The sequence below is a fragment of the Polyodon spathula genome, chromosome 3, assembly GCF_017654505.1.
Source record: "Polyodon spathula isolate WHYD16114869_AA chromosome 3, ASM1765450v1, whole genome shotgun sequence".
Taxonomy (NCBI): Eukaryota; Metazoa; Chordata; class Actinopteri; order Acipenseriformes; family Polyodontidae; genus Polyodon; species Polyodon spathula.
The window spans coordinates 21,975,552-21,996,339 of record NC_054536.1 but is presented as its reverse complement, the minus strand read 5'-3'; the positions used below and the strand labels follow the sequence as shown (position 1 = coordinate 21,996,339).

General features: G+C 41.6%; 1 protein-coding gene across 1 annotated transcript in view; it reads left to right on the top strand.

Annotated features, from left to right (window-relative positions):
* LOC121312861 (A disintegrin and metalloproteinase with thrombospondin motifs 16-like) overlaps positions 1-20,788 on the top strand; it is a 72,599-nt gene that overhangs the window by 23,101 nt on the left and 28,710 nt on the right. The window contains exons 7-14 of the mRNA XM_041244713.1: positions 798-957; positions 2,262-2,367; positions 3,024-3,161; positions 6,951-7,104; positions 15,434-15,529; positions 15,919-16,067; positions 17,069-17,241; positions 17,805-17,935. Coding sequence (XP_041100647.1) covers positions 798-957; positions 2,262-2,367; positions 3,024-3,161; positions 6,951-7,104; positions 15,434-15,529; positions 15,919-16,067; positions 17,069-17,241; positions 17,805-17,935 — 1,107 coding nt within the window. The remainder of the gene's footprint in view (positions 1-797; positions 958-2,261; positions 2,368-3,023; positions 3,162-6,950; positions 7,105-15,433; positions 15,530-15,918; positions 16,068-17,068; positions 17,242-17,804; positions 17,936-20,788) is intronic.

Here is a 20,788-nt window from a genome sequence, read left to right as displayed (position 1 = left end):
GCTATGATTCCTGCTTATTTACAAGCATGCATGGTGTGCTAACAGTGTACTACTGTCATATTAAAAGTATACTACATGTGTGCTCAGAGAGTACTACATCGCAAGGGGATTTGTACACCCTATAAACATTTATTAGTGCTTGCTTTACAATTAGGTGGCACAGTTCTAAGACTAATTTCCCTTTAAACCTAAAATCCCTAGCTCTGCTTTTTTCTTGTTCAATTTGCTTGCTGAATGGCATTGTGCTTTTAAAGTGACAGTTTAATTACTGGCTGTTCAATCACACGGATCGTTGCCATGCAGTTTCCTGTTAAGGGGGGTGTGGGAGTAGGGAGCAAAAGCTATCTTTGTAGATCGTACACCTGTGCTAATTTTAATGAATTTAAAACCATTTGCTGCAGAATGTGGAAAAAAAAAGAGTGCTCTCTTGTTTTGTCCTAGCCATTACCAGCTGACACTTGCTTTTAATTTTATTTTACATAAGATAATGCTTACTGTCCTGTACACCCATTTGCCTTTTGAGTCTGCAAGGCACCACTTGATTACCTAATCCAGGGCTCACTGGGGATCACAATATCGCCTGCCTGTTTCTTCTTTCATGAAGCATTACCTTGGCTGCTGAACCATAACAAGGATGTCGAGGCGGTTTCTATGTCTGTCTGTCCCTGTGCATTTTAACTTTTTCTGGACAATTATTCACTGAAGGCAAGAAAAGAAGTAGAAATGAATAAATAGTGATCTCTCCTTTTTTCTTCTCTCTTGTTTTTTTGTGGTGCTGGCGGTGGGATTCACGGCAGGCAGGGCTGGTCATCAATCACCATGCCGACCACACTTTGAACAGCTTCTGTAAGTGGCAGTCAGGGCTGAGTGGGAAGGATGGGAGCCGCCACGACCATGCCATTCTGCTGACCGGGCTGGATATCTGCTCCTGGAAGAATGAGCCCTGTGACACTTTAGGCAAACCTTTTTTTTTTTTTTTTTTTAACCTGCAAATGTCAACTTGGAAAAAGAGCAATCAATCATTTCTAATTTGATTACCTCATCCAAGACTGGACCTCACAAATGTGTAATTCTGGAGAGCACACTTTGCTTCAGTTTTCCATCCCAACTGTCTTGGGATATTGGTGTCCATATTTACAGCATTATGACATGTGTTATTTTTGTTTTGTTTGGCACTTGTATGTTAAGTAGGGACTTAGAGATTAATATTATGGTCATTGGGGCTAGAGTCTGAATGTGACTCAGTAAGTTACACAAAGATGTAGATTTTGAAAGGGATACAAACTGGCTAGTATGTCCTCTGCTCAACATGCTAACATAGCGAGTTGCAGACCTGTAAGGTAAGGGGGACTTTTCATTGCTAGAGTTCTGTGTCTTTCATCTGTTTTATGGATGAGCTTCTTTAGCATTTGTAAAAGAACAGCTTGGGTGATGACTTCCCTTTCAGGATAGGATCCCAGAAAGATGTTCTGTCCCTATCTTAGCATATGTCAATGAGGTACAATGGTTTATGAATGCCTTAAACTTTAAGGTATTAATATGACATAGCCCCTTGACTACACAGACAGTAACTTCCTCAAAAGGTCACCAAGGTCACGAGCAGTGCAAGGCGACGTGATAAAAATGCGTTTGTAAATAAATGACTCTGGTTTTCAGCATGTGCCTTAAATCATGAAAACCATTCAGAATGGTTGATTAAAAACATAGTAAAAAGGTGCAATGAAATTACATAGGTAGGGTTCTGAAAAATATATATGCCCCTGCATTTTTTTAAAATTTTCATTGTTAACATGCGGACAACTTTTTACACTTACAACTGTAAAGTCTGTTTCAAAGCTCTTTTCGAAATGGCTGCTCTAGTGCACTAGGGTTTGCGATCTGTCCTATTAATCACTGCAGGAAGAGCTAAAAAAAAAAAAAAATGTAACAATTGCTCTGGCTTTTCTGTTCTGTACCACACCATGGATCGCTACTGCTGTTACCTGTTTGACAATGTGGACAATAATCCTTACGCTATTGGTGCACTGTAGCAGACATTTCGAAAATAGCTTTGAAACAGACTTTAAAGTTGTAAGTGCAAAAAGTTGTCAGGATATTAACAATAAAAGGAAAAATGACAGATATGTTATTTAAATAGTTGTAGCAACACGTGAAGATATCCAATGCTATATTTTTTGGAACCCCGCTACTTACTCTTTAAGCAGAGGTTAGGAAAGGTTTCATGCATGCATAATTTAACTTATCAAATGATATCCCCTCAGGTTTTGCACCAATCAGCGGGATGTGCAGTAAATATCGCAGTTGTACTATCAACGAAGACACTGGACTTGGACTGGCTTTCACTATCGCACATGAATCGGGTCATAAGTAAGATTTATTCATCTGAGATTTGACAAGGCTGGGTTAGCTGTAATGTATGACTGGAGTAGAGGTGTCTTGTAGAATAACACTTTATTGAATTATTTGAAGATATGCATTTTGGGCACCTACAATTCTAAAGTGCAAAATATTGTAGGGTGACTATTAGTTTAGATTATTACTGGCAAAATCATAGGATTTACATATTAGTTCAAACTTGATGGCACAGATTAATTCAAATTTTATTTTCTGTTTTGAAGGGGGGGCATAATCTAGCCTTGTAAATTATTAGGGTGCTTGTATGTTCTTGATCTAAACAGCTGATAGCAACTGAGAAGAGCCTGTCAATTTCACTTCTTATCAAAGAAACAATCTTTTGGGGACACCTACGTGTTGTGATGTTTGTGTACCAGTTGATATTATACCATTTGTCACCACCTTAATCTTGCAAACCATAATATTACTGTACATGTATACAATATAACATTAAATATGACAATTTGGAAGAAAAATAATCCTTTCATTGTGAACTATATTTAACCCAAGTATTTCCCCGTTGACAAAACTATATTAAACCCAAGTATTTCCCTGTATGTCCCTTTCACAGATCAATGCTACCATGATAAAATTTCTTCACACAGATTCTATTTTTTTTTTTTTTAAAGCTTTGGCATGATTCATGATGGTGAAGGAAATGTTTGCAAAAAGTCTGAAGGCAACATCATGTCTCCAACACTGGCTGGCCACAATGGGATCTTTTCATGGTCTGCATGCAGTCGGCAATATCTTCGCAGGTTTCTGAGGTACACATTCCGTTTTTGGTTTATTATAATTATGAGAAATGTAGACTCTCCATTAAAGGGCAGTGGCATAAATGATTAAAGATGTAACAAATGCAGTGTTTACTGGTTTCTAATCACAATAACATTGATTTATCAGGCATTGTCTTGTCTGTATGGTAAGCCGTAGCCTTCTTGACGGTAACCCTCCTAACATGTTCACCTACCAGGCAGTAATGCCTTCTAACAAGGTTTCTTCATCCTAGTCACCCAGAACACCTTCTAAAGATATTTAATGTGAGAGGAGCTCAGTCATTTTATAAACCATCCACATTGCTCTGTACTGCAGTCTATATGCTGTCTCTTGTCACAAGGACTCAACTGAGAACAAGACATATTTCAATAGACCTCTGTGACAGGGTACACCCTGCCCCTGTGTGTGTGTGTGTGTGTATGTGTGTGTATTATTTTGTATTTTGTATTTGTGTTGTATTGCTATTTAAAAATGTATTGTTTAGTTTGTAAGAACACAATGTTTTATTATTGTTATTTTACAGCATGGATGGGGTTAAAATTCCCCATCCATGCTAAACTTGTGTAGAACGTGACAGACTCCAGGTTAATTTATTGCTAATTTGGAGACGGCCACATGTATAAAAACCTGCAGCATTGACTGAACAGGGTTAGTGCGTTCAGAGGCGGAACGTGAGTAAAGAGAACTGAGAAATATAAGCAATTGATACTCGTGCTGTGTATACTTGTTTGTTTTGTTCCGTGTCTGTCTGTCTGTTTATTTTGCCCACTGTGCCATTTTGTTTGCACAAGTATTTCGTGTTTGTTTAAACCTTTCATTTATTATTATTATTAAACGCGCAGCAGTGCTTACATACCTCAGTGCTGTCTGAGTGTCAATTACTTCCTGGCTTGATGTCACCACACGAGCCATCGTGTCACAACCTCTCAAAATGTCATTCATTGTAAATAAATAGAGACTTAGAATTAACAACAAGTTTGAAAATGTTTTATTTTAATTTTTGTTCATCAATCAAACTCAGTAAATATGGAGCAAACAAGAGAATATTGCTACAAAAATCTTGATACGGTTAGCTATTAAAACATCATGCTGTAAACTACATACACATGAGGCAGTAAGTAACATCCGTCATACCTTCCAGGTTTGTCTTGTATTACAGCCAGTGTCTGTCTATGTAATAAGGTAGGCTTTCCAAACCACTAGAGCCTTGCTATCCGACAATCAGTGTTGGGTTTGGGTCAGGTCAGGTCGGGTGTAGTTTGTAAATTATAGTTCGGGCTTGGGTTGGGTCGGGTTAGTGTGTTACCAGTTAATTTTAAGTGAGGATTTTTTTTTTCTTCCTCTGTGTGCAAGTGCTTCCTAAAACTCAGCTCCTGCATACTTTTTTGCCTGTCTAAAAATATCTCGCTAAAGTGAAGTGCTGCCCTGAGTGGCGAGGACTTCTAACATGCACCTCAGTTAACCAGGAATTTGTACGAAGGTGAGATGCTCTACATTAAAAATATGAGGCTAATGGAGTACAAAAAAAAAAAACTATCAACAGGAGAATTTGTAGCAGAGGAACTTTCCCTTGCTGGAAATGTTCACGTCTAAATCCGCTGTTTGGAAAACGTACATTGTTGTATTTAGTGACAATAAAAGTCCATGTCGCTTTGTACAGTGCAAATCTTGCAAAATATTACTGAAATATGACAGCAAAAAGATGGGAAATTCATCTCTGCAGCGGCACACTGAAAAGGGATGTATTCATCTTCTAGCTGGGCCAAGTCAGTCATATATGACTGACTTTGTCCAAAATGATTATGCAAATTTGCATCCTTTTTAAACTTTTCTGGTGTTTGAATACTTGACTTAACAACCCTGACCATTAAATATAAAGAATAGTAGACACAATTTATTTTGAAGTTAAGTTAGCCCATGCACAAAGTTATCAACGGTTTAAGGAAATAAAACCAGGTACTATTACATATGCAATTTAAACAATCTCTCTCACTCTGTAATGGCATTTGAAAAGCAATGGAGCAAGCTTCTAGCTATATATTGAATTTCTGAAATTCATTCAATGTCATCTGGAGTCGCCAAATGGATTCCATTTGTACCTCTTGCAAAAGTGTGTATTGGGCAGTGATCAGTAATGGTGTAGATTGAAGTGCACCACTGACCAATCTTGGAGCAGCGCTGATTTGTGTTTCGACAAACCGTGTGTACAGGTTGTTACACCAGATGGATGAGCAATACTTGGCTGTCGATAGGACCAATCCTAGTGTTGATTAGTCTGATTTGAGGGTGACTCCTAAGTACCTTTGTTTGCAGTCTTGCACAAGCAGGGTACTACAGTGACTGAGTGATTTTATGGCCGCAGAATTGTTCAGGTGGAAAGCGGAGACTACAGTTTTGGCTACATTGGATTTTAAGTGCAAGAATTTGAAGTAGTTCTCCAGTGTCCGGAGGTACGCTTCAAGGATGTGTTCTGTTGTCACAAGTGGGTGGGCCGACCCGAAAGTACAACATTGCTTCACGTCTTCAATATACCCATGAAGATAGTTGTTCTCCAGCTCAATCATTGTTATCATAGCCCCATAAAGTATGGTGGCTGTTGATGGGTATATCAGTAGATTTGTTTGTCCATGAAAGAGGCCATTCATACTGTAATTAAGCAATTACATTGATGGGATGAGTTTACATGTATCTCTTTTAATTTACTTTAAATGTGACATAAAGATATAAATATCAGCCCTAGCAACATCACTGGCCTATTCCAGGATATTTCAAATAGAATGCTATAGACAAAAAGTTTATTTTGCTTCCTGATTCCTAATCACTTCCTGTTCTGTCGTTCAAACTCGCTGTCTAGCAGCAGAGCATGGCAGTAGTAGTTCTAACAGTGCTAATAAGAGCTAAGAAAATGGGTTTTAGTCTTGAGAAATGAAGTCTGGCTATTCTTCAGTGATAATAGCTTTAAAAAAGGGCAACATCCACGGCATATTATTGATAACGATTGTGCCATTATGTCCTTTTTTCCCCCACTTGTGCTTGACTGGTCTTTGTACAACCACCAACATTATTATGGCAAAGAATGAATTGGAGGATTCCTGTGATTGGTGTAGGGTGCTGAAGTGCACTTCAGAAATACATTTTCTCTTCCACTTAATTGTTGCTTAATTGTTGTTGGCATTGTTGATTTCTTTACCTGTTAGGCCATAACCTCTGACACAAAATATTCATATGATTTTAGTTATGGTCCTGGGAATGCGGCTAGTTGTTCAAGTTGGTGAATGAAAGATATATAAAAATAAAGCAACTAGGTTATTATTCCATATGTAAACACATACATACTGTCAGTTCTTTTAAAGCTTCTAAAGAAAACCTCAGAAAGTGCCAACCCAGATACATAGATACAGATGTTTGAACCCAAATACCAGTAAATGTAATTTCCGCACATGGTTACCCGATGCACATTCATAAAGTGAGTAGTGATGTATTACAATATAAATGTAACCAGACATAGAAAAACATGCCTTTTTTATTAAACAATTACCTATACATAATTTATCTTATTAAGTATTTAATGCTCAATGCAAAACCAATATTTAAAAAACCTATGTTAAAACCATTGATTTGGCACCTTAGGATTTGACCACTTACTAAGAGGAGGTGGTACAAGTGAAAAGGGTTAATGACAGCTAACTCTGGAACATCATACTACTGTCACACTTTCTGTGATTTTATATGCTGGTTTAAGGACATAAGACCTACAATCTGTTCTTTTGTTGTTGCAGCTCTGCCCAGGCCACCTGTCTTGCAGATGAGCCCAAGTCTGTGAGGGAGTACAAGTACCCGGATAAGCTTCCAGGGGAGCTGTATGATGCAGACACCCAGTGCAAGTGGCAGTTTGGGGAAAAGGCCAAGCTCTGCACATTGGATTTCAAAAAGGCAAGGAGAGAGCATTGCATCTTGATTATACTTGAGGATGGCTAGGATTTTTTTTCTCTTCATTTTTCTGTGTGGACACCCAGATAAAAATATTGGAGATACGCTTTCAGGGGTATCTTTTATTTGGTAGCAGCCTGAATGATTCCCTAACTGACATGATGGAGGCTAGACAGGTGATTTGGTCTTGCTCTCGTACAGGGAGAGGTGCGCCGTGCAACAGGGTTTTCTTTCAATAGACAAAGGTCATTCAGAAACCAGCCACCAACCATGGTTCAACAAGCAGGGCTGCTTTCAACGTGGCCAGGAGTTCAGACCAGGACGTGGCTATTATAAAGAGGGAGGTAGACTCTACCTCCTTGTGAACCTCACCCCCCCCCCCCCCCCCCCCCCCCCCCCCCCCCCCCCCCCTCCAAAACCCTTCAAATAAAAGGTCTGCCAACGGGAGGAAGGGTGTCTTATTTTCTAACCAGCTGGGAAAAAAATTACATCAGAATAATGGTATAGTTCACGTAGTGTAGAGTTCATCAGACGAGGTAAGAAGACGAAGACTACCTGTAATATGGTTTTTTCATTGAATGATGAACTCCACACACATATATCCCACACTCCTGTGCCCCTTTCTCTTTTTTCTTGGTGACATGGAGACCAGGAGTTCACATTGTATGGAGTTCGTCATCCAATAAAGAAAACATATAATAGGAAATCTTTGTCTTACTTATTAAAATTGAGATGTCTGTCATATAGTACCCAAATGAAGCTGAAATGATAATTACTGGTGAAATAGTTGTGACTGTTCATAATTGCACTCACCCATTTTAATTCCTGAAAATGGATTGTATTTTGTTTAATTGAATTTGGTTATTTAATTTTTTTTTTAAATTTATTTTGACATCTTGTCTGGGCAGCAATTATTGCTGACAGCTTGGCCTTTTTCCACTATTCTTTTTGACAAGGTTGTAGAGTTCACATACTCGCTGGTGTGGGTGGAGGCTGGGAAGTTTCCCTGTAAATGCCAGGCTTTTATGATTTCCCCAAGCCTTGCTGAGACTTGGCCCAGACACACCCACACACACCCACACACACCCACACACACACACACACACACACACACACAAGATCACCAGGGGATTGTACATCTTTAGATTTTATTGGATCCTGGGCTGCTTACCCCTTGACTTTGATCAGAGTAACATTGTGTAGGTAAACCCTGGAACATCCTTATATATTTAAACACAGTAAATTTGAGTTCAGAATAAATGCCAATGGGAAACCGTGTTGGGTCTAACCCTGGGTGTAAACTGTGATCCTAGTATAAAGTTACAGAGCCCTGCAAAATATGCATCCACTGTGTTTAAGAAAACCAGTTGTTGCCAGTCTACATATATAGCCTTGGGACTAACTTTTCACCACACATTGTTTTGTTATTTCAAGGTTTCATATAAACTAGGCCTACTTTTAAATAAATAAATAAATAAAAACACCTTTTTGTTTTGCTAAAAGGACTAGGAAAGAGTTAAAGACTAAGTAGTGGGGTTCAAAAAATATAGCGTTACACGTCCCCACATGTTGCTACAACTGTTTAAATAATGTACCTGTCATTTTTGTTTCATTGTTAACATCCTGACAACTTTTTATACTTTTATAACTTAAAAGTCTGTTCCAAAGCTTGTTTTCACAATGGCCTCTCTAGTGCACTGGGTTTTGAGATATATCCTCTAAATCACTGGAGGAAGAGAGATTATAAAAAAAAATAAAACTAAAAAAAAATCATGTACAACATCATGAATTGTGGTGAGCAGTAATCCTTACATTGTCAGTGCGCTAGAGCGGACATTTTGAAAATAGTTTTGAAACAGTTAAGTTGTCAGGATGTTAACAATGAAAAGAAAAATGACAGGTATGTTATTTAAACAGCTGTAGCAACACGTGGGGATGTGTAATGCTATATTTTTTGGAACCCTCCTACTTGCTCTTTAGGCTAACACTGAATTTATACATGTCATATTTTACTTTAGTATTGGTTAAATTCTTTTCTTGCCATTGCCATTTTAACTATGAGATATATGGGAATACCCGGTTCTAATCCTGGCTCACTCACTGAATCTGTGTTACTTTGAGCAAGTCACCTAACCTCCTTGTGCTCCGTCTGTCGAGTGAGACGTTGTTATATGTAAATGATGCATGACTGCCGATGCCTAGTTCACGCACCCTAGTCTCTGTAAGTCACTGTGGAAGGGGTGTGGGTAATTCACTGGCCAGGAGACAGACAGGTGTACTTGGAAACACCACACAGGCGCCCAGTTTTATTTTAGATCGGTTCTTATTTCTCTCTGGCAGAGGGCACTGTTGACAGTGGGCTGCCTGTCAACGTTGATAGACAGCACCACGTAAATACCACAGCTGGTACACGAACAGCAAATGCACTCACAGGTGCTCAAAGAAATAATAATGAAAACAGAAGGCGAAAAGAACAAGGGAAAATAAAACAGTAATAAAACTACAAATAAAAGGTGCTGCACTTGGCAGCGTTATCCCGGTCGCCGCTACCCGCACGACCCGGATCACCGTCCTATTCTATCGGCTATCTAGCCTGCTCTTTTACAATACGCCGGGGTCTGCCCAAGGATTCCCCGCTCTCTCTCTCTGTCTCGCTGTGAATCTTTATTTTTCTCCCGGCTGATTCCCGGTCCTGAATCAAAGCTTCCGCACTCTTGGCGCGTCTAAGTGGGCAGACCTGAGGAAACAACAGAGCGTTATTTTATAGGACCAACAATCACCCAAGACCCGCCTCTCAGCCATTCAGAGAGGGGGAAAGTCCACAAACCCACTTTCCCACCTCCCCGTGTCACTGCCATGACTCACAGGCGGTTGTTGGGCGACTGCCGCCCTCTTCCTGCAGCCCATGAACACGCCAGCAGAGTCAGCACAGATCTCTCCCTGTTACATATCCTTCCCCTCAGAATGACACCACCGGTTCATTCGAAAATCTTACACCCCCATGCCTTCCCGAGAGAAAAAGTCTGCGTTTTGATGCAGCTTTCCTGCTCGGTGGACTACCCTGAAGGCATAGGGCTGCAAGGCCAAGTACCACCGTGTGATTCTGGCGTTGCTATCTTTCATCCGGTGAAGCCATGCTAAGGGGGCATGATCTGTAACCAGGGTGAAGTGTCGCCCCAGGAGGTAGTACCGGAGTGACTCGACTGCCCATTTTACCGCGAGACACTCCTTCTCGATGGTGCTATAATTTTTCTCGCGGGGAAGGAGCTTCCTGCTGATATACAGGACCGGGTGCTCGCTTCCCCGAACCTCCTGAGACAACACTGCCCCGAGACCTGTCTCTGACGCATCCGTCTGCAGGGTGAACCTCTTACCAAAATCCGGGCTGCATAGTACTGGCTTACTACACAGCCTCCGCTTCAAGGCGAGAAAGGCCCTCTGGCACGACTCCGTCCACTGAACCGTATTTGGGGCAGCCTTCCGGGTGAGGTCTGTCAAGGGAGCAGCGAGCGTAGCGAAACTCGGGATGAACTTTCTATAATAGCCCGCTAGTCCCAAGAAAGAGCGCACCTGGGTTTTGGTTGTAGGAACCGGCCAGTCAGCCAAGGCTTTCACCTTAGCAACTAGCGGTCTGATCTGGCCGCCCCCTACTCGATACCCCAAATACTCCGACTCACTCTTCCCAATGGCACACTTCTTTGGGTTAGCAGTGAGCCCCGCCTCCCGCAAGGATTGCAGCACCGCCGCTACCTTACACAGATGACTCGGCCAATCCTCACTGTGGATAACCACGTCATCTATGTAAGCAGCGGCGTACTGCTGATGGGGCCGCAAGATGCGATCCATCATCCGCTGGAAAGTGGCGGGGGCTCCGTGCAACCCAAAGGGCATGGTCCTGAATTGGTACAACCCGAAGGGAGTCGAAAACGCCATCCTCTCTCTAGATTCCGGAGTCAGGGGTATCTACCAGTACCCCTTCGTTAAATCCAGTGTCGTCATAAAATGAGCCGTGCCTAGACGCTCCAGCAACTCATCTACTCGGGGCATTGGATAAGCGTCAAATTTCGATTTCTCATTGATTCGTCTGAAATCAATGCAAAATCGAGTTGACCCGTCTGGCTTATTGACTAAAATGATTGGACTGTTCCAGTCACTTTGGGACTCTTCTATTACCCCCAGTCTCAGCATTCTGTCAATTTCCCCTTTTATTACCTGTCTTTTACGCTCAGGTATACGGTATGGCCTCTGGCGAACTAGCGCCCCCGGCTCAATATCAATGTGATGATGGGCTACTCGAGTCTGCCCCAGGACGGAAGAGAACACGTCAGGAAACTCCGCCACCAGACCGCGAGCCTGACATTTCTGCGTTGGTGTCAGATTCTCAGCAATCTGTACCGATCCTTTTCTTGCCAACACAGAAAGATCAGGTCCCAGGTCCGTGACATCATCTGCATGCGCCACTAACAACACCTCTGGTTATAACCAAGGCTCTAAGAGATTGATATTGTAAATGTGTTTCTCTGTCCGTCGCTCCGGCTGGCAGATCTCATAGTCCACCTTCCCAACCTGGCGTGTAACCTCAAAGGGTCCTTGCCACTTAGCCAAGAGTTTTCACTCAGAACTGGGTAATAAGAGAAGTACCTTATCCCCCGGCTGAAATGTGCGCAACCGGGCTCCTTGGTTATATTGTGTCTCCTGCCTGTGCTGTGCCTGCTGCAAATTGTTATGCGCCCATTTCCCAACAGACTCAAGACGTTTGCGCAGGTCCAACACATACCGGACGGTATTGGTCGAATTGTCCTGCTGCTCCTCCCACATCTCTCTGACCAGGTCGAGCACGCCCCGGGGTCTCCGCCCATACAGCAGCTCGAATGGTGAAAACCCCGTAGAAGCCTGGGGAACCTCTCTGATCGCAAAGAGAAGGGGAGGAATCAGCTGGTCCCAGTAACGCACATCACTACGAATAAATCTGCGCAACATGTTCTTAAGGGTCTTATTAAAGCGTTCCACCAAACCGTCGGTCTGAGGATGAAACACCGAGGTCCTAATGGTCTTAATTCCCAAAAGCTTACATGTTCCGCGGATTAGCCGGGACATAAAATTGGTGCCTTGATCGGTTAGTATCTCTTTGGGAATCCCCACCCGGGAGAAAACCTTCACAAGCTCGTTGGCAACAGACTTAGCGGACATAGATCGGAGGGGAATTGCCTCTGGATAACGCGTAGCGTAATCCAGAATGACAAGTAGGTGGGTGTATCCTGCCGCACTCCTTTTTAGTGGCCCAACTATGTCCATCCCAATACGCTCAAATGGAGCTTCCACTAGGGGCAAAGGCACCAGCGGGGCTCGTGGAACGGCTCTAGGGCTGGCTTTCTGACATTCCCCACAACGCTCACAAAACCGCTTAACATCACCATCCAGCCCCAGCCAGAAGAACCGTGACACAAGCCTTGCTTTAGTTTTATCCCTTCCCAAATGACCAGACAGGGGAATAGCGTGAGCCAGCTGCAACAAATCCTCCTTAAAGGGCTGAGGAATGAGCAACTGATGACACACTTCACCGGTCTGGGGTAATTTATCAACACGGTACAGTAGGTCTCGATCAATTTCAGTGGGGGTACGTGGGGCGCGTCTGGGCTCGACCACCCGACCATTAACCACCGCTGCTTGGTCAAAGAGCCTGCCCAGCACTTCGTCACGCCCTTGCTCGAGTCGGAAGTCACGGGAGCGAGCTAAGAAATCAGCTCCCATGGCTTCCAACTTGGGGTCAGGTCGGTCCCGAGCAGAGGTAGCCGAGCCAGACCCCTGCGCTGGCTCCGCGACCTCCCCCCCCGGACTCCTCACCAACCGCCCCCACCTGAAACTTCTCCAACTCCCTCCATTGCCAGGTGAGCGTCTGGCGCAGGAGGTCCATCATTGCGGCAAACTGAGTCGCATCCATCGCTAGTCTGCTCCCTCCATAGCTGCACTGCTTGGGGCAGTGCCAGTGAATCCCACTCTGACACCACGTGTGGAAGGGGTGTGGGTAATTCACTGACCAGGAGACAGACAGGTGTACTTGGAAACACCACACAGGTGCCCAGTTTTATTTTGGACTGGTTCTTATTTTTCTCCGGCAGAGGGCACTGTTGACCGTGGGCTGCCTATCAACGATGATAGACAGCACCACGGAAATACCACAGCTGGTACACGAACAGCAAGTGCACTCACAGGTGCCCAAAGAAATAATAATGAAAACAGAAGGCGAAAAGAACAAGGGAAAATAAAACAGTAATAAAACTACAAATAAAAGGTGCTGCACTTGGCAGCGTTATCCCGGTCGCCGCTACCCGCACGACCCGGATCACCGTCCTATTCTATCGGCTATCTAGCCTGCTCTTTTACAATACGCCGGGGTCTGCCCAAGGATTCCCCGCCCTCTCTCTCTGTCTCGCTGTGAATCTTTATTTTTCTCCCGGCTGATTCCCGGTCCTGAATCAAAGCTTCCGCACTCTTGGCGCGTCTAAGTGGGCAGACCTGAGGAAACAACAGAGCGTTATTTTATAGGACCAACAATCACCCAAGACCCGCCTCTCAGCCATTCAGAGAGGGGGAAAGTCCACAAACCCACTTTCCCACCTCCCCGTGTCACTGCCATGACTCACAGGCGGTTGTTGGGTGACTGCCGCCCTCTTCCTGCAGCCCATGAACACGCCAGTAGAGTCAGCACAGATCTCTCCCTGTTACAGTCACCTTGGATAAAGATGTCTGCTAAACAAACAAATAATAATAAATAGCTTGACAAACCCGCCAGCCAGCTTGTAATAGGGATTTTGCCTGTCCATCTAATCTAATTGTGAGGTGGGTTCTTGTCCAAAAAATTCAAATGTTGTCATTGTGATTTCACAGCCTGTCGTGTGATGTGACTTAGGAACAGAAAGTCTGGGCAGAAATTAGTTGAGCACAATTAATCATGTTCTGTTTGTTGCCTCTTCTTAAATAAGAAAGAACCCCCCACCCTTGGTAGCAACTGTGGAAACAATACACACACACAAATGTTGATGTTTCCATCGTTTGTTTTTTTTTCGTTTTGTTTTTTGTGCTAGTCCTACAGTAGATCCTTGTTTGTGAAATAATATAATGCTCTAGGGTTTTGTGGTCTATTGAGCATTTCTTTTGAAATATTGTGCCCCTCTAACAGCCAACATTCCCTTATTTTACTTTGTGAGAACTCAGATATAGAATAGCAAAATGCTTGTTCTTGGAAAAGTTCTCATAACCTTTATCACAATTGGACCTTCCAGGCTTCCGCTTTCAGACTGCTAATTTTAGTACTGGTTCCTTCTGATAAATTCTACTACTTTGAGAGCTGAATCATGTCTGCAACTCAGTAAGTGATTTTATGCGTGTGTGTGTGTTTATATATATATATATATATATATATATATATATATATATATATATATATATATATATATATATATATATATATATGGAATGGAGTCTCACAGCTCAGGTTCGTTTTCACCCTTGAAATCACAGACCCAGACAGAAGATTTATGATTTAAGTCTTGCGTGCACTTTTAATAAATCAAAATAAACAAAAATGAAAACAAACACCTAGCTCTTTTCAAGCACTACCTAAACTTATTCAGGTCCCTGACTAGCTTGCAGGACAGGTAAGCTGTTTACCTCGGATACGACACACATTCTGGCTCTTCACACAGCAGCCCTGAAGAATGCTCTCTTTAAATACCTGCACCTGGCTCTAATTTACAATGATAGAAAGGTGCAGGTGATAATTAACCATAAAATATGTTTTTTGGCAGGGAGGTATGATATCAGAATGATATCAAAATGAAGATTGTGGCAAAATTAAGCTGAACGCAACTCTATCCTAGTGGCCAGCACACAGAATGTGTTTAATCAAGACTGTAAGTGCAAATAATACATGAGGCAAGCAAACAATTACTTGAAAAATGCAACTTAAGAAGGAGCCCTATGTTGGTATAAGAACAAGATGAGATCTACTTTTACGATCTGTTTCAATGGTGCATTTTGAAAGTTATATTTCTCAGCATTACTAAAGGCTTCACCCCTATTACCTGTTCATGGCCTGTCAGCAGCGTTGAGAATGCTGATTGTTTTTACAGTGGATCAATGTCGAGGCAATCATCGCATGGTGGCCTGGTAGCAACTTCAGCCTTCCCCCTCTTTGCTCATGTAACGAGTGTACCGGTAGTACTGTAATTGTTATAAAATACAAGATCTGATAGTCTGTGTAGACGGCTTAGAAAAGTAAATTAAACATTTGAATCAGTAAATAGCCTTTTTGTTTTTGTTTTCAACGTAGGACATTTGCAAAGCATTGTGGTGCCACCGGGTTGGCAGAAAATGTGAGACCAAGTTCATGCCAGCTGCTGAGGGCACTGTTTGTGGGCCTGATATGGTGAGAATGAATCACAAGACTATTTATTTTCAAACGGTTCTTTGTTTACTTGAGTCTGTGCTTTCAGCTTTGGCATTTGGGTTAATGGGTGACAGCTATTTTGATGCTGCTTTAGATACAAATCTAGAATTTAATCTAAAAGCGCACTATGCCAAATTTATTGTTTGTGTGGGCTGTTAATTTTAATTTGAAAGCCTTATTGGCATGATAAGGTAATGAAGTTTTCTCCAAATAAATTACAGTCAACACAAGTATTTAAATCAAAGGCTGGCCATGTATTCTTTGCAGTACAATAGTACATAATGATAAACTATGGCAAAAAAGTACAGTTGTAAAATGTTATCAATGTAGAAAACTTTGTTTTATGTATTGTTACTGCTCTGTCCTAGTGGTGTCGACGTGGTCAGTGTTTGAACCATGGAGATGAAGGCCCTGGCTCTGTTGATGGTCACTGGTCTGTCTGGTCAGGTTGGTCTAGTTGTTCAAGAAGCTGTGGGGCAGGGGTGACCTATCGAGAGCGGCACTGCAATAATCCAAGGTAATCCATGCCACCTCTATCCATATCTTGCTCTGGGAGCCTATGCCATAAACTACTGGAGTTTCTTGAAAACACCACAGTGTGTTCTGTAAGCCTTCAAGGTTTATTTGGCTTGAGGAGCTCTGGCAAGTAGTAGAGGTGCATCACATGCTGTCAATATCGTTTATATTTAAATGCATATTTTTAGTTAGCTGCTGTGGTAAGTTTTGAATCATCTTGTCCATATTTTTACCTGATTTGCTGTAACATTTTCATTGAGAATATTGCAAGGTGACAATAAAATACCAATATGTCTAGGATCTTTTGTCATTTTTTATAGTCTCGGCAGCCAAGATCCTATCAAGCAACAAACCTAATTAGTTAAAAATTGAGCCAGCAGCAGGTACATTTTAGCTCTATTAGAGGAATGTAATTGGCCTGCCAAGGGATTTAGTGCTTGAGTGCCTCAGGAAACACACCTGCAAGAGCTGCTTGCTATCTAAACATTAACCAAGACTTGTACAGGACACACAAAGCTATATTAACTATTAAGGACTCAATATATATTGCTGAGTGAAGCAAGTCTGCTTTACCTTTGAAAATGTAGTAGCGTTACAAGTTCCTGAACTGCCACTAATTGTTGTGTAATTTATATATTTTCCCCTAGAACGACCTAGATTAATTTAATAATTAACCAACCCTCTATTTAGATTGTTATCTTTATGTACTGTGTGTCTTTGTACAGTATTAATATTGTTGAGTACACTGATAATGTTACACTACTTTATTCTTCTTGGGTTATTTATTAATTTCCTTCAACGTTCACCAAACAACCCGATAACATGTCAACTTTTTATTTTTCTAATGATATACTATAATGTATACTTTCCATGTGTTAAAAATGCAAATTCAAAACAATATAAATATTGCTTTTGTAAATAAACTACATTTTAGCTTATGCCATCATAATCATTTTGTTGAACTACATTTCCATGTTTGCTCTTTTTTTTCTTCTTAACCAGTACAATGTATGGTGGGAAGTTCTGTGAGGGCTCTTCTCGTGCATACAAACTTTGCAATGTTCATAACTGCCCTTTAGGCAGCATTGACTTCCGGACCAAACAGTGTGCAGAATTCAACAGCAAGCAGTTCAGGGGCTGGTATTACAACTGGAAGCCATTTACTCAAGTCAGTGGTAGGTGTTCCTTTTTTATTTTCCTGAAATCATCACAGACATTCTTAAACTGGATGCTGTGAAGTGCCAAGTGCCACTGAAAAGGTCCTATCTTGCCCGCTTAGCATTCAGTTCCTGTGCCCCTATAGTATGGAATAGTATTTGTTAGATACCATAGAAGTTTGAACCATGAACTAGAAGCGTGCATTGCATGTTGACTATGCCACTACTTAATGCCACTGAAACTACCAATTAAATCTGTTTCTTTCTGGGCACGTTATGTTGAAGCATGTTAGAGGGTATCAGGAGTCTGCACCAGGCAGTCATGAACACAATTTGCAAGTTACTGGTAGTAGATTAACTTCAAACAAAATGCCCTGTTTTTTTTAACTGTGAACTCACTGGGGATAGCCGCTGACTTTAATATTAGTAGTAATAAGGGTATGCAGAATACTCCAACTACTTTATTATTATTATTATTATTATTATTATTATTATTATTATTATTATTATTATTATTATTGTTGTTGTTGTTGTTGTTGTTGTTGTTGTTGTGTCTTATTTTTTGTTCTTTTTAATCGCAGAGCAGGAGCTGTGTAAACTGTATTGTTCCGCAGAAGGCTTTGACTTCTTCTTTGCCCTCTCAAGTAAAGTGAAAGATGGTACTTCATGTTCAGAGAGCAGTTCAAATGTGTGCATTGACGGAGTATGCGAGGTAAATAAAGTTTTCACAGTTTGTTGTGTTGCAACCTGAAATCTTGATGCATTTCAATGGAGGCAAGAGAATTTTTAGTGGGAAACAAAAGTTAATGAAAAAAAAAAAAACCTGAAATGTCTTGGTTAGATAAGTATTCACCCCCCTGAGTCAATACTTAGTAGAACCACTTTTGGCAGCAATTACAGCTGTAAGTCTTTTGGGGTAAGTCTCTACCAGGTTTGCACATCTGGATCATGCAATATTCGTCCATTCTTCTTGCCAAAATTGTTCAAGCTCTCTCATGTTGGATGGGGATCGTTGGTGGACAGCAATCTTCAAGTCTTGCCACAGATTCTCAATCAGATTCAAGTCAGGGCTTTGACTGAGTCACTCTAAGACATTCACTTTCTTGTTTTTAAGCCACTCCACCTCTACCCTGACAAGCTTCCCAGTCCCTGCCAATGAAAAGCATCCCCATAGCATGATGCTGCCACCACCATGCTTCACAGTAGGGATGGTGTTACCTGGGTGATGTGCTGTGTTGGGTTTGCGCCAGATATAATGCTTTACATTTAGGCTAAATAGTTCCATTTTTGTTTCATCAGACCACAAAATCTTTTGCCACATCTTTTCAGAGTCTCCCAGATGCCTTTTTGCAAATTCCAAGCAGGATTTTACATGGGCTTTTTTCAGAAATGGCTTCCTTCTTGTCACTCTTCCATACAGGCCAGATTTGTGGAGTACTTCAGCTATTGTTGACACATGGATAGTTTCTCCCATCTCAACCATGGACCTCTGTATGTTTTTCAGAGTTGTCATTGGCCTCTTGGTGGCTTCTCTGACCAATGCCCTTCTTACCCGGCTGCTCAGTTTGGGAGGACTGCCTGCTTTATGCAGATTCTGGTGTATACCTTCCACTTCTTATGATTGACTTGACTGTGCTGCAAGGGATATTCAGTGCCTTTGAAATCTTTTTACACCCCTCCTCTGATCTGTGCCTTTCCACAACTTTATCCTGGAGTTGTTTTGAAAGCTCCTTGGCTTCATGGTAGTGTATTTGCTTTGAATGCACTACCCAACTGTGGGACCTTACAGAGACAGGTGTATTTAAGTTGAAATCATGTGAACCACTTTTATTGCACACAAATAGACTCCATTTAACTTATTGTGTGAATTCTGAAGGCAACTGGTTACACCTGAGCTTATTTAGGAGTGTCATAGCAAAGGGGGTGAATACTTATCTAATGAAGACTTTTCAGGTTTTTATTTTTAATTGATTTGTTTTTTCACCCCAACCAATGTAAAATAATCTGCTTGTAAGAATCAAGCAATCTGCTTATAAGAATCATTTTGCAGCAAACTAACTACATGTAATAAGGTATTTGATCAAGTACAATGACAATAAAAGCTGTTTTTGAATTTGATCACATCTAGAGTGATTAGGCATGTACGCAGCGTGGATAGTGCAGTGATGCAGGAAACTTTGCATTGTTTGTAATCAAACAATGATTGCGCCACTGCATTGTGCAGGTATGTTTGTTTTGTGTTCTCTGTTAGTGAAAATTGGTTTCCATAAAGTGAATACATATTCATTGAATACATACTGAGTACAGCAGTGTTAGTGTGTGATATGCATGGAGAGAGGGCGGGATTGCGGCGCGGCCGGGCACAGCGAGGAGGAGGAGGAGGAGGGGGGCAGGGGGGATTGCAGAGCTTTGCAGCTCTGCTTCATGGAAAACTGAGATTTGTATCTCGACATAAAATAAGTAAGCCACAGATGCTTAAGTGCAGTGGTAGTCCTGACAGTAAAATACTGTACTGTAATGTAATTTTAATTCAAAGGCCATTACACGTAACACCACATGGCAGTTAAACCAGGCACCCTCACGAGACGATCACTTCTCAAGTTTACTGTAGTAAAATAGGATTCTGCAGCCGTGAGTAAACATCATCGTGATCATATAACAAGCTGCTTACCCACGAATACTTGTATTGATGTATTGTCCTCAGTGATTCATACCATTGACAGCTGTATACTGTATTTAAACTGCTGATGGTACACTTTTGGTAATTGTAATGCAACAGAGTGACCGAGGACAATGTAAATTATCAGGCTGGAGTCTTGATTTACAGTTTTAAACTGGTGTTGGTTCTATTTTTTTTTTTTTTTTTTTACACTGTGGTGGCGAAACAACCACTAATAAAACAAAAAATAAACCTAGCTCTCATCTGGAGCACTAACCAAACAGTACTTTGTGTGGAACAAATACTAGATCTCTTACTCGAGTTTTGGTTTCTTTTTGTTACTTCTGCTTCCTTACGCCTCTTTACCTCCATCACAAAGCTATCGGCTATCGGTTAACTTTAACAAGTAGTTAACCAACCGACTGTTATCCATAGTTCGTTAAGGAAAAGCAGCTGTGGTCAACCCATTACACTGCAACCAGGGAACAAGCTCTTATCATTCTTGTAGTAAGTTCGATTCTGCACCACAGTAATCATATCAGTCTGCTTTTAAGAATCATCCGCCTATAAGAATCAAAACACCCGGGACGGATGTGATTCTTATCAACAGAGTGCACTGTAATTAAAATCAATGTAGCACTGTGGCAGAGCAAAGCTCTGCCCTTTTAAATTGGCAGGGATGGGGTTAACTTCCCCTGCCTGCCTGAGTTTATTATGTTCAGGTGGCTGGGGTTGATTAGTTGATTAGGTTGATTAACGATCAATCAACGCCCAGCCACCTGATATAAAAGGAGGCCTCAGCTTCTCATTTGGGAGAAGGGAGCTGAGGAAGCAGGTTGGTGTTTGTTTTGTGGTTTTTTGAATTTTCTAAATCCAGTGAAGGCATTGCCCAGCCTGGAAACTTTA